Consider the following 13,735-nt stretch of genomic DNA (forward strand, 5'->3'; position numbering starts at 1 on the left):
CCGTCAAACAATCTTTTCAATTACAGAGAACTTCACTGTTACGGATCTAATCATCAATCTTTTCGACGTGATAATTGCTATTACGAATGTATAAGAAAAAAATTGCTAGAGAATCGCATGAATTTTGCGTGAAAATCACGGGAAAAAATACAATGAAAAATTTCTCTCTCATACACGATGAAATAAAATCTCGTGGGTTTTATTCAAGGCACGGTTTCTTCTCCTCAATGTGTTTTATGAGATTTGTTTTTCTTAAATCATGGATGAAAATTAGTCAGTATGATTGAAGCACGCAATAATTTCCTTGAACTTGTTATTTCAGTTATCATTGTTTCCTTCACATCTGCGACAAAGGTATCACATTTATTGTCTTCTCTTCTGTTTCTCTCAAGACATTATCTTTTTAAATGATCATACGCGCGTGCGTGCGTGTGTGTGCGTTCGTATTTTAAGTTCTCAAAACGTCCAGGAAGAGAAAGGACAAAAAAAGAAATGGACAATCAGAGAACCCTAATTACTGCAACAGGATTTCAGTATTTAAGACTCTGCACTACTCGATATCGAACCATTCTTTAGAGGGATTACCGGTACATGAAAGCACTCTCTTGCAAGTGATTCGGCATTTCTATGAACATGGTGAAACTCGCGAAGATTGCGCTTCCGACGCTCGCGTTAGCGGCGTTCGTGTCTTTTGTCCATTGTATCGGCCTGGATGATGATGAAGAACTGTATTACGACACTGTATGCGGTAAGTCGTATAAATTCAAAAACATATATATATTTTTCCCATTGCATAGAACAGGTGCCGAATGCAACACGCCAAGGGGTTCCATCCTTCCCGCGAAAGGTTTCCCGATAGTGTAAAGCAGCGGTTCTCCACCGGTGCTCCGCGGAACCCTTGAAGCTCCTTGTGCACTCTCCAGGGACTCCACGGCCGCTTGAAGAAAATAGAAAAAAAAACAGTAGAATTTAAAAAAATAATTATAAATATTTTTAAATAGTAAAAATAAATCGGTAACTTTGATGAATAATTAAAAAATTGGCCTACGGGGGCTCCGCCACAGAACTTTTTTGCTTAAAAGGGCTCCGCGAGTCAAAACACTCAACACCATGTAACTTAGGCTGACCATATTTCCTTGATAAAAATACGAGAAATCTGGATCTATACGGGACAATACCAATTATTGCCAAAACATTTCTCAGAAGCAAGACGGGGTGGATCGACCTTTAGAGAGGCCACAAAAGTTTTCCTCCCGAGAAATTTTGAGTAACCACAATTTAAAAAACATTCAAATTAACAGAAATTAGTTAAAATAACATATAAAAAGATATTTCGGATAAAGGTATTAAATCGATATTTCAATTCTTTTACTGAAATATTAAATTTATTTTCTAATTTTTGGTTGGCTTGGGAGTAAGAGACAATAAACCTCTCCCCACTCATCGGGAAGAAAACGAAGTTAGAGGGCACATTTTAAGTAGGAATAAAATTTTTCATTCCCCCGGGAACGTTAACATCTCTGACTCATGCCACCCCCCTCCAACATCATAGGCCAGGCTACCCCCTCGCAGACTCAGATCTTTAGTGGGTACTCCTCAATATTGAGTTTATAGTGTAAAAAACCGACAAGCCAGAAAAACACCATATGATTCAATGATTAGCATCATGATTATTTAAAGCATTTTCATGATTATTTAAAGCATTTTCATGATTATTTAAAGCATTTTCATGATTATTTAAAGCATTTTCATGATTATTTAAGATTATGCCAAAAAATTGCTAGAGAATCGCATGCCAGAGTTCCCTCACGGGATCTCTGATGATGATTACATATTACACCTCTTTATTCCTGAATATGCGTCCAATAGGGTGACAGGACTCTAAACTCTTGAGTCCCAACCATGAGATCAATTGGGCACGGCACGGAGACCCATGCCCCCTCCCCATCCCGCAATAGTAGGCTGAGATTATTAAGCTGAGATCTTTGGTGGGCTTCCAGGTAAGACTCTTAACGGACCCTCTCTAATATGAACTTATAGTGTGAAAGAACAAAATTATGAGGATAACTCTGGGGCCCGGACTGGAGCTCTGCCAGCCCTACCCTCTTGTAGGGGCAAAGGGGACCTCAGTTGGGCATAGCTCCACGATAAGATCTGGCACAATGATTTATGACAATAAATATGTATATTAAAAGCAGAGACCGCTACGTATAGGGGGACCGTGCCCCCTCCTTTGCCGACCAAAATTTAAAAAATAAAACTTAGTGTTTCGGTTAAAAAATATAAAATATCGGAAGAAAATACATTTTATTTGCTTTTTCAACCAATTTCTGTTAATTGACTGAGGGTGATGACTTAAAATTTCTCAGTGTTCTGTTCGCGTCTGCGAAAGAATGGAATTCCCGGTTTAAACGAAAAAACAAACTTTATTTAATTCCGAATTGATCAGATGCAAAATTTAGCAGTCATGCTTCTCGAACGGCGGTAACAACAACACTTATTCGGACACACTTGGCGCCGAGGACCAAACATCCACATACGAAAATTAAAGAAAAAAAATATATAAAAAAATTTGAACACAACGCCATCTCGTGGCGTATTACCGAACTGTAAACATACTCCTGCCCTAATTAATTACTATTAATTATTATTCATTAGAGTCAAAGGGAAGCTTGATGATCTTGGTGATAGTCCGCTTGTAGAGGCCCTTGCTAGTCTTCACCGTGACTACACGAACGAGTCCATCAGTTCCGGGATGCGTTTCCACAATTTTAGCAATCGGCCAGCTTGATGGTGGAAGGTTGCTCTCCTTAAGTACCACAACATCACCTACGGACAGGTTGGGGCAGGTGCTCTTCCATTTATGCCTTTGTTGCAGAGAATGGAGATATTCAGTGTGCCATCGTTTCCAGAAACTATTCCTCAGATTCCGAACAAGTTGCCATCTCGTTGACGGATGCTTGACATCGTCCACTTCTTCTGGAACTGAGCACAGAATATCGCCAGTCAAAAAATGAGAGGGTGTCAACACTTGCATCGAATCTATGTTTTCTTCGTTGTGAGCCACCAATGGTCTGGAATTGAGTATTCCTTCGATTTGACACACTAGAGTAGATAGCTCTTCAAATGTCAGGCGTGAATCCCCAACGACTCTTTTCAAATGAAACTTGACTGATTTAATTCCGGCCTCCCAAAGCCCTCCAAAATGAGGAGAGGAGGGTGGTATCATGTGCCACTGAATTGAGCGTTGGTTGAGGAAATATGATATTTTTGGATTGTCATTTATCTCCTTCGCGAACAACGTTAGCTCGTCGAGCTTACGCCTTGCACCAACGAAATTCGTTGCATTATCACAGTACATATTCAATGGCGCGCCACGTCGCGCATTTAATCTCTTCAAGGCCGCAATGAAAGAATCCGATGAGAGATCACTCACAATTTCGAGGTGTACAGCCTTAGTTGCCAAGCATATGAAAAGAGCAATGTATCCCTTCGCGAATTTGGATCCACGACCCTTATGAAGCTTTATCTCGATAGGGCCAGCAAAATCTACACCACAGTTCGTGAATGGTCTGCTCATGGTGACTCGAGGACCTGGTAAATCAGCCATCAGCTGAGAAGTTGACTTGCAACGGAACCGGAAACACACAATGCACTTGTGAATAACTCTATGAATTATCCTCTTAGCTCCAATAATCCAATACGATTGCTTCAGGATATTGGATAGAAGCGTCGGACCAGCATGCAGATTCGCAATGTGAGATTCACGAATAATAAGCAGACTAATTGGATGATCTTTCGGCAGAATGATCGGGTGTTTGGCTCCATATGCCAATTTTGCTCGTTGAATCCTGCCTCCTGCCCGTAAAACACCATCTTTATCGATAAATGGATTCAGTGATCCAAGAATGCTTTTACAGTTCAATGGTTTTCCGTTACGAATGCAATTTATCTCATCGTTGAAGGAACAGTCTTGAACCCATCGAATGATCACCTTCTTTACACGTTCTATCTCAGACAACTGCAATGGCTTCACAGTGGGTTTCGCGGTGTTGCTGCCAGTAAGTTTTGTCCCGAAGCATTTTGACAAAAATCTGAAGCAGTAAGCAACGATACGAATGATTTTGGACAGAGATGAATATTTTTCAAATAAATCACTGAGAGTGTCGTTGATCGATGTTGCGTATGAGTATATTGGATCCAGTCTTTCTTCAGGCATAGGTGAGGATTTCAGCAATTCATCATTTGTCTTAGGCCAGGTTGCAGATGGATCACGGAGAAATGGTGGTCCATGCCACCAGAGTTCAAATTCTTGCAGCAGCTCAGGACTGATTCCTCGAGACGCAAGATCAGCTGGGTTGTCCTTTGATGTGACGTGATTCCATACACTTACTGGTAGCGTATCGAGAATCTCTGAAGTCCGGTTGGCGACAAAGGTTTTCCATCTTCGTGGATGTGACGACAACCAGGACAAGACCACTCTAGAATCAGTCCATGCAAAAACTTGAATGTCTGGTATCTTGATAAATTTCAGCACAGATTTGAACAGCTGAGCCAGCAGGAATGCACCACAGAGTTCAAGTTTTGGAATTGACAGCTGTTTCACAGGCGCTACCTTAGTCTTTGACACAAACAGAGTGACCTTAGTATTCCCAGAATTTTCTTGACAGTAATAAATTACAGCCGCATAAGCTTGAGCAGAGGAATCACAAAATCCATGTAATGATATCGGACCCTCTGACGTCGATACACAACGAGGCACCTTTAGCACATTTATTGCATTAAAATGAGCTTGAAACTCAAGCCATTCCTTCGTTAGAACATCGGGTAATGGATCATCCCAATCACATTTCACCACCCACAACTTTTGGTAGAATATTTTGATCCATACTATACATGGGGAAATTAATCCCATTGGATCGAATATCTGAGCAGATCTAGAGAGGACTTTGCGTTTCGTCAAGGGAACATCAATGTTCAAACATGGTGTGAAGAAAAAGGCATCATCCACAGAGTTCCAGTTCAATCCCAATACCTTGGACTGTTCATTGCTGTCAATTGCAATATTGTGGTCATCACAAGCTGCATCCAGCTCCTTTAGAAGTGATTGCGAATTCGATCTCCACTTACGAAGCTCAAAACCTCTGATTCGAAGTAACGAAGACACTTGTGAGCACAACCGCTTGGCATCTTCCGCAGTATCTGCACCGGATAGCAAATCATCTACGTAGAAGTCATTAGAAATTATTCTTGCTGCATCTGGATAATCGCCTTGACTGTCAATGCTTATTTGCTTCAAGCATCTAGTAGCCAGGAACGACGAGGAAGACAAACCGTAGGTGACAGTTTGTAATTTGTACACAGCGACAGGATCAGAGGAATTGTCACGCCATAAAATACGTTGGTATGATTGATCAGAAGGAGACACAAGTATCTGTCTGTACATTTTTGCAATGTCTGCCGAAAATGCAATTTTATGCACGCGAAAGGTCAGCAATATTTCAAATATATCACGTTGTAGTTTAGGACCAACACCAAGAATGGAATTCAATGAGACGGAATTCTTACTAGTACATGATCCGTCGAAAACGACTCTCAACTTTGTGGTTGAACTAGAATGCTTATGTACAGCATGGTGAGGGAGAAAAAATTTCTGATCATCTGGGATCATCGAGCAGTCATCATCAGCCAAGCGCATGTGACCCAAATCCGCGTATTCTTGCATAAACGATCTGTATTCCATTGACAATTCTGGGTCGTGCTTGAATTTTCTTTGCATCGACTGCAGACGCGAGAATGCAGAGTCATAAGAATTTCCCAATTTTACATCAGGTTTGCAGATTGGAAGCTTCACAACAAAACGTCCATTCTCGTTGATCGAGACATTTTCCTTGAAATGCTTTTCACAGAATTCCTCCTCAGGAGTTAGTTCAGGAACCTTTTCACAAGGAATTGATTCGATCTCCCAAAACCGTTTCAGTTCGTCATTCATGCTGAGATTTGTCACTGTCAATCCAACAACCGAAGAGGCATTGTTGATTTTGCCAGTAACGATCCATCCCAATCTCGAATTTTGGGCAATGGGCTCCTTGTTTGCATTCATCACCTGACCAGGAAGAATTATCGAGAAGAAGTGATCAGCTCCTATGATTAAATCAATGTCACTTGGAGTAGAAAATGTTGGATCCGCCAGGTTTAGACCATCAAGCATGTCGCGATCTTTGAACTTGATCACCGAAGATGGTTGAGGAGCAGTCAATCTCTTTAGCACAAAAGCATCCATGTTGAATATTTCGCGTTGGTCGTATTTTGATGTTATGCACAAACTGACAGTTCCTTGAGTAGTAGTCGGCTGAAAAGATGCCAATCCAGCTACTGGGACACGAACACAAGATGATATCTTAAGGCCAAGCCTCTGGGCAGTTGATTGAGAAATGAATGTAGCCTGAGAACCAGAATCAAGTAGGATTCTGACACTTTGATAACTACCCCAGGCATCACGGACCGATGCAACTGCAGTGGGCAACAAGGCAATGTTTCCCTGTGCAGCGTTGAGAGATAGTTCAGGTGGTCTTTCCGAAGAATTTCCAGTGCACTTGACAGCTGGCTCATCACGCGACACCGAAGCACTAGCATAGTTTGAATGCATTTGCTCGTGGAGACTGGAATGATGTCTCGCGTTGCATATTCGACATGAAAACTGAGAGCAGCACTTCTTGCTCAAGTGCTTTTTTGACAAGCAATTAAAACAAAGATTTTTATTCCGCACAAAATCCTTGCGTGCCGCGACACTCAGATTTTTGTAACTAATACAATTCGCGACGGGATGGTTACCGTTACATTTTGGACACTTCACATCAGACAATCTAGATGCAGTGCTAGACGTACCTTTGGGTTTCACTTCAGATGCGGAATCGACTGCCGTATCCTCGATAGCCGATGATCTCTCGTTGAGGAAATCGATGAAGCTCTGGAACGTTGGAAAGTCTTTGTCGACGGTCCTCTCGAACCACATTCGGCGAGTATCGGCGTCAACCTTTTCGAGCAGCAGATGTATCAACCATACGTCTGGGCTGACGGCCCCATCACCAAGAGTTTTCAAGCCCCGGACGACTTGTTCGGAAGTGTCGGCTATACATCGTAAGTTAGATTTCACACTGGTGACCCTGGGCTGATTCAAGAAAGTAGAAACCAGCGAGCTGGCTATTTGCTTTTTCTTGTCGTAACGCTCCACCAGCCTTCCCCAAGCTTCTTGATAGCTAGCCTCCGAGATCGGAATGTGGCGGATGACATCGGCTGGAGCTTTCTCGAGGAGTCCTTTCAAATAATGAAACTTCTGTATTGGGCTGAGAGTTTCGTTATTGTGCACAACTCCTAGATACATGTCCTTGAAGCTGAGCCATTCCATGTATTCTCCGCTGAACGCGGGAATGTTCAGCTTCGGGAGTTTGAACCCACTTGACCCAGTGACCGAGTTTTGCACTTGGGATGCGTAGTTCGAGTCCGGCGCCTCCACCATCTTCTTGGCATTGATGAATCGGTTCAGCTTCGATTTGACGTCGAAATACTGATCTTCGACTTCTCCCATCTCTGATACCTCATCTGGAAGGGCTTGGTCATACTCAATGAACCTTTTGAAGGCATCTTCAATCCGTTCTAGTCTCACCAGGACTGCTTCCGTTGATGTAGAGTCCTCCAGCGACGCTGCGAAACTGGCAATGCGAGTCAGAGCGGCCTTTTCTCGTCCTCGTAGCTTGACGATTTCCGTCTGAGTCGGCATTTTCAGGCAAGATGATCTGATTCAGATTCGGATCCCGGACGAGCCCCCAAAAAATGTTCTGTTCGCGTCTGCGAAAGAATGGAATTCCCGGTTTAAACGAAAAAACAAACTTTATTTAATTCCGAATTGATCAGATGCAAAATTTAGCAGTCATGCTTCTCGAACGGCGGTAACAACAACACTTATTCGGACACACTTGGCGCCGAGGACCAAACATCCACATACGAAAATTAAAGAAAAAAAATATATAAAAAAATTTGAACACAACGCCATCTCGTGGCGTATTACCGAACTGTAAACACTCAGGAAGACGATTTTTGTACCCTCCCCAAGCCAAAGCGTACGCCCCTGATTAAAAAAGAGGTGGTGCCTAAGCTCTCTTTCATTTTGCCCTGGGCCTATGATGCTGTTGAGACGGCAGTAAGGACAAACATTTTTTTTTGGATAAATATTCAAAAATTTGTTTAAGTTCTGTAAAATAGCCTCATTATCAACGAGGGTTCCGTTGGACAGCCTTATAACCATCAAGGGGTCTAAATTAATGTATTTATTTGGCATTTAAAAGACATAATGAGAAAATTTCTTGCTTTGTTGAGGTAGAATATTAAATGCTTCATTCGAAAAAGCATAGTAACCTTCAAAAAACTCATAGTATGAAAAGTTGCTTCGAATGAACTCGTTATTGGATAAACTGTTTTCAATGGCATTGTTAACGTTCGAAAGCTTTTCTAAATACAAATACAACGCCACAACAGGCAAATTGCCCAACGAGGTGGCTGACTTAAGAACATCATGGATCCCCGAGCCATTTTTTGGAGGCCCTACCTACTACTGCTACACCACACATTTTCCGATATAAATGACTCAAATTTTTCAGTGATGATCAGTGTAAATTTTTCATTTGATTTGTCGGCGGGAATGTCAGCTTTAAAACGGTATGAAGATCATTCAAACATTCCAATTAGTTCGAAGTGGATGGTGTGATTACACAAACTCCGGATATAAACTTCAATGGTTTTCAAGCTAAAATATATATTTAAGGACCGCCTGGACATGATAGGGGTGAGTGATTTTTGAAACTTGATAGCAGAGATCATTAATCAGAACATTTGCTATAATTCAACCTGTTTATCGTTGCCATAACTCTTATAATTGGAGAGCAGAAATTTTCGTTAGTACGCTTTCATGAGTGATTAGTACACAACGCTCTCGACAGATGGCGCTTGAAAAGACACATGGATTAGGAACTTTTTTTTTTTTTTTTTTTTTTTTCGCATTGCATATTATTGAATTTAAATTAGAGAAAAGTATATGATGGAGACGCCAAAGCTACCAAAAGGGGAGGCGCACAAAGGAGGGCTGATTCATAAAAAGAAACAAGCAACGGGAAGGATGAAAATCCAGAGATACAGGGAGACAACCAAAACAAGAGTCAAAGACAAGAAGGAAAGAAGGACCAGATCGGGAAAATCAAAAATCCCTAGATGGAATCCAGAGAGCAGTGGGGACACGAGGAATGAGAGCTCATCACACCCTACGTTTAGCCTCTCGACATCAACGAAGTCATTTTTTCCTTCAGACTTTATTCCGAAACAGGCAAGAGGAGACAGAGAGGAAAAAGAGGATAGAAAGGTGAGACCAAAAACGGTGGAGGTGGAATCGTTGGAAAAAGAACAGGTCACGCAGGGGTCAAGGGACTCGCTAAACCTCAAGGTGAGCTGGACGACGGAGTCTGAGGAGAGTCGGCTGAAGGAGTCAGAAGAGGAAGACGAAAAAGAGGAGGAAAGTTATAAATTCCGAAAGGACCTGTTTCAAATTGATCCGGCTAACGAGCTGTGGCACATAATCACAGAGAAGACTGGATATGGACCCAGCGCAAAATACAGGATGCCACAGAGGTGCCATGGGTATGTAAAGGCCCTGATTGAAGAGACAATCATGATGGCTAAGGCACATGGTGTGTCAGGAAAGATGACAAGCACCCCGACAGGAGGAAAAGAGAGTGCCCCCCGTGTAGAGATTGATGTGTCTGAAATATCGAGGGAAACTCCACGAATAGACGCCCAAAAGGATCAAGGTGTAGAGGAGTTGGTGAAGAAAGGGGAAGTAGCTGTTCAGGAGGGTGCGGAGGAGGTTCCAACCCAGGTTGACAAGGAAACACAGACGGAAGAGAGAAACATATTAGAGGAAGGGCTGAATGGAATGGATGTTGCAACCCAAACTGTCGAATTAAGCACCCAATGGAGGGGAGAAAGGTCCCTCGTGAAATTTGGGAAAGAGATAGGCAGGTGAGACTGATGGATATTAAAGAGCCGGAGAAGCCAGAGGTGCAGACCAAGGAAGAGAGAAAAGCAGGCGGAGAGCAGGTGGACAGAACGAATACTAATGATGTAGACAACTGTGATGCCCAACCGGAGGAGAGAGAAGACCCACAGGTTAGGGAAGGAGTTAGGGATCGGCAGACGAAAGAGACGACACTAGACAATGAGCAGTGGATGAGAATGGGAGCGAGGCCCAAATCAAAACCCGGGGAGAGAGGATGTGAGGAAGAGATAGAGGAAGGAGAAATATTGGAAGAAAACCGAGAGGAGCCGTCAGCAAGAACTAAGGTTAAAAGAGTGAGATGGGCGGACTTCCACAGAGAGGATACTAGAAGAGAAAGGAGGGAGCCGCAGTCGGAAGGGATGACGGATATCCAGAGGAGGTTACTAAACATGGCAATGCAGACCCCAGACACACAGAGTGAGTCAGAAGGCCCCTCATATGCCAGAGCGATGAAAGAAGGGGAAAAGATCTACACCGTGTTGATTTTCCCAAGACACGAGGAGGACAAAGGAGAGTTGCCAAAGCGGTTTAGGGCAAGTGCAGAGAGGTTAAACCTGAAAGGAAGGATAGTGAGAATCAGGAGTATACAGAGGGGCTGTGCGGTAGATTTGAGTAGTGAGGAGGATGCCAAGGAACTCCCCAGGAAGGTGGCAGAGATGAGTGATTTAAATGAGATGATGGCGCTTAGGCCCCCAAAACCAAGGAGGGAACATATCATGGTTAAAGACAGGAGAAGTGAGGAGGATATTCAGGAGCTGACGGATGGCATTGCAAGAGTACTAGGACAGGAGGCAGAGGAAGTATTTTACAAATTCCAGTTGAGAGCAAAGGTGGAAGAGAGGAGACATATTGTGGTGGAGGTGAGAGCGAATAGAGCCTTGGCTGAGACACTGCGGAGGGGCGAGATGTGGATTGGGAAAAAAAGAGTGAGGGTGAAGTTGTTCACACCGTCTCCCAGATGCTTCCGGTGTCAGGCAATGACGCATCATCAAAGGAGGTGCACCAGTGTTGATCCAAGATGTGCCAGATGTGCAGAAAAGCATGAGACGATAGCCTGCCATAATGAAAGGATGCGATGTATCAACTGTTTATGGAGTAACCAACAAAAGGGCACCAGGAATGATGTGAGGCACAGCGCATCAGCGATATCGTGCCCGGTGTACCGAAGAGCAACCGGGAGGCCGCAGAGAGGGCCAAGAATGTCGGAAAGAATCCAAAGGAAAGAGGTGGAGAGCAAGAGTCGGACAGAGGATAATAAAGGAGGAAGACCCCGATTGACGAGAGGAGGGGGCAACTTCTCGAATATGAGGGCACCAATGAAATGGAAATGGAGACCGGAAAGGGACATTAGAATCGAAAACGAGGAATCCAGAGGAACAGGAGTAAGTGAGGGAAGAAGAGCCGCAGCTTCGAGACCGGACAGAGAAGTGGAAAGAAGAGTTTCATGGACAAGAAAAAAAGGCGCCCACGGAGGAGAGGTACCCGCACTAACGGTGCAGATCCCAGGAAGAGAAAACAGAGCGGGAGTAACGCAGGAGAGTTTCAGAGCTGACAAAGTGACGGTCGTAACAGAAACCAGACGCCAGGAGTTAAGAGAAAGGGAAAGCCCGGTCAGAACAGTGACATGGAGAGGCAGGAGGTAACAACGATGAGTTGAGAAGAGAGACAACAGGCGCTGTTGAAATTTGTTCGTTTTTTATAATCTTTTTCACAGAACGATGACACAACACGGCACAGAGATGGTGCCACCAGAGGAACCAGAAAAACAAGGGATCAGGTTCCTACAGTTCAATGCTGACAGAGCGAGAGGAGCAATGCTACAAATGGCTCACAATGCTGCAGCCATGGGAGTCGACGTTATATTGGTGCAAGAACCTTGGAAGTATAAAGGAGCGGTCAAAGGAATCCCACAGGAGTGGAAAGTATGGTCCTCAAAGAACCTGAAAGCGGCGGTCATCATAGCCAACAAGAAGATTGAGGGAGCAACCGTAAAAATTGGAGAACACTCGGCCACAGTTAGGGTGCGAGTGAGAGGAAAGGAGATAACATTATCCAGCTGCTACTCATCGCCATACGAGGAACTGGAAGAAGCACTCGACGAAATGAAGGAGACGGTAAGGAGGAGTAAAGGAGTACCAGTGATCATAGGAGCCGACCCCAATGGTCATCACGAGGAGTGGGGGTACAAAAAAAGTGACAACAGGGGAAGAGCAATCCACGACATGACTATGGAGACGGGTCTTGAAGTAGTCAACAGAGGGAATACAACACCGACATACGACCTTGACGGACGAGAGGGATGGCCGGACTTGACGATGAGCAGTAAAGCAGGGGAATTGAGCGGATGGAGCGTAGGAGACGAAATCACTGGAAGTTCACATAAGTATCTGCACTTCTGGTGGGGGAAAGAGAAACCAAGCCCACACAGAAGAACGTATAGTACGTCTATCAGAAGGATCAATAACTTCGCGAAAAAGCTCAAATGCAGGACACAACAGATGATAGACAATATCAAGAAAATCGGAAATGTAGATCAACTGGACAGAATAACTGAACAAATAACGGAGGTGATAAAGCAGACGGCGGATAGGACCCTAGCAACCAGGGAGGCACCGAGAAAAAGGAAGGCACCGTGGTGGACCCAAGAGCTAGAGGTACAGAGGAAGCTGCTGAGAGCCAAACTCCGGAGATGGAAGAGAGCCTCGGAAGAGAAAAAGATAGAATGTAGGGTAGAATTCCGAAAACAGACAGCGATATACAATAAGCTGGTAAGACGAACTAAGACGGAAGAATGGAGGAAGTTATGCGCGAAAGCGGTAGACCCATTCGGGAACGTATATCATGCGACAGTCAAAACAAGGAGGTCTGCGGCCCAGATTCTAATGGGAGAGGAGGCAGAGAACATGGAAGAGGCATTGGAACAACAGCTCCAAAGACTCTACCCGATAGATGAAGAAGAGCAGGAATGGCAGAACAGAGAGAGAGGACAGGAGACAGCAGAACACGGTCAACATCAGGGAAGGACGGAGCCAAGGATAACGGAGAAAGAGATCCAGAGATCGCTGAATAAAACTGGAAACAAAAAAGCGCCAGGCCCAGATGGGATAACAATACCAATGCTCAAAAAGATTCACGAGGAATACCCGGAATTGCTCACTTAGTTATATAACAAGTGCCTGGATCCGGGTAGCATACCGACGATCTTCAAGATTGGAAAGATAGTATTGATACCCAAGCCAGGGAAGGAACAAGAAAAGTTGGAATCGTACCGCCCGGTGACACTACTATCCCATACGGGAAAAATTCTGGAAAGAATACTGGTGACTAGGACTGTCTATCATCTGGACAGGAAAAAATTCTTGCATCCAAACCAGAACGGATTCCGGATGGGGAGGTCGGCGGACGAGGCGTTGTGTGATATAATAGACTAGACCAGTCTACGAGTATAGAGTCTACTATAATAGACCAGTCTACGAGAAAGAAGAGTGAGACAAGAACATACGGTATTAATATCAGCTGACATCAAGGGGGCATTCGATGCTCTTCGTTACAGAAATCTCCGGAAAATAATCCAGCAACTCCCGATACCAACAGAGCTGAAGCTGACACTGAAAGCTCTCTTGAAGGGCC

At 43.9% G+C, this 13,735-nt stretch overlaps 1 protein-coding gene across 1 annotated transcript in view; it reads left to right on the forward strand.

Annotated features, from left to right (window-relative positions):
- The first annotated feature begins 563 nt into the window (after positions 1 to 563).
- LOC149079835 (uncharacterized) overlaps positions 564 to 13,735 on the forward strand; it is a 34,011-nt gene continuing 20,839 nt past the window's right edge. Inside the window, exon 1 of the mRNA XM_089239984.1 lies at positions 564 to 748. Within this exon, the coding sequence (XP_089096110.1) occupies positions 628 to 748 (121 nt within the window). The 5' untranslated portion in view covers positions 564 to 627. The remainder of the gene's footprint in view (positions 749 to 13,735) is intronic.

The sequence above is a fragment of the Pholcus phalangioides genome, unplaced genomic scaffold (genome assembly GCF_987345545.1).
Source record: "Pholcus phalangioides strain wild (caught in Gottingen) unplaced genomic scaffold, Ppha-v1.0 ptg000012l_1, whole genome shotgun sequence".
Taxonomy (NCBI): Eukaryota; Metazoa; Arthropoda; class Arachnida; order Araneae; family Pholcidae; genus Pholcus; species Pholcus phalangioides.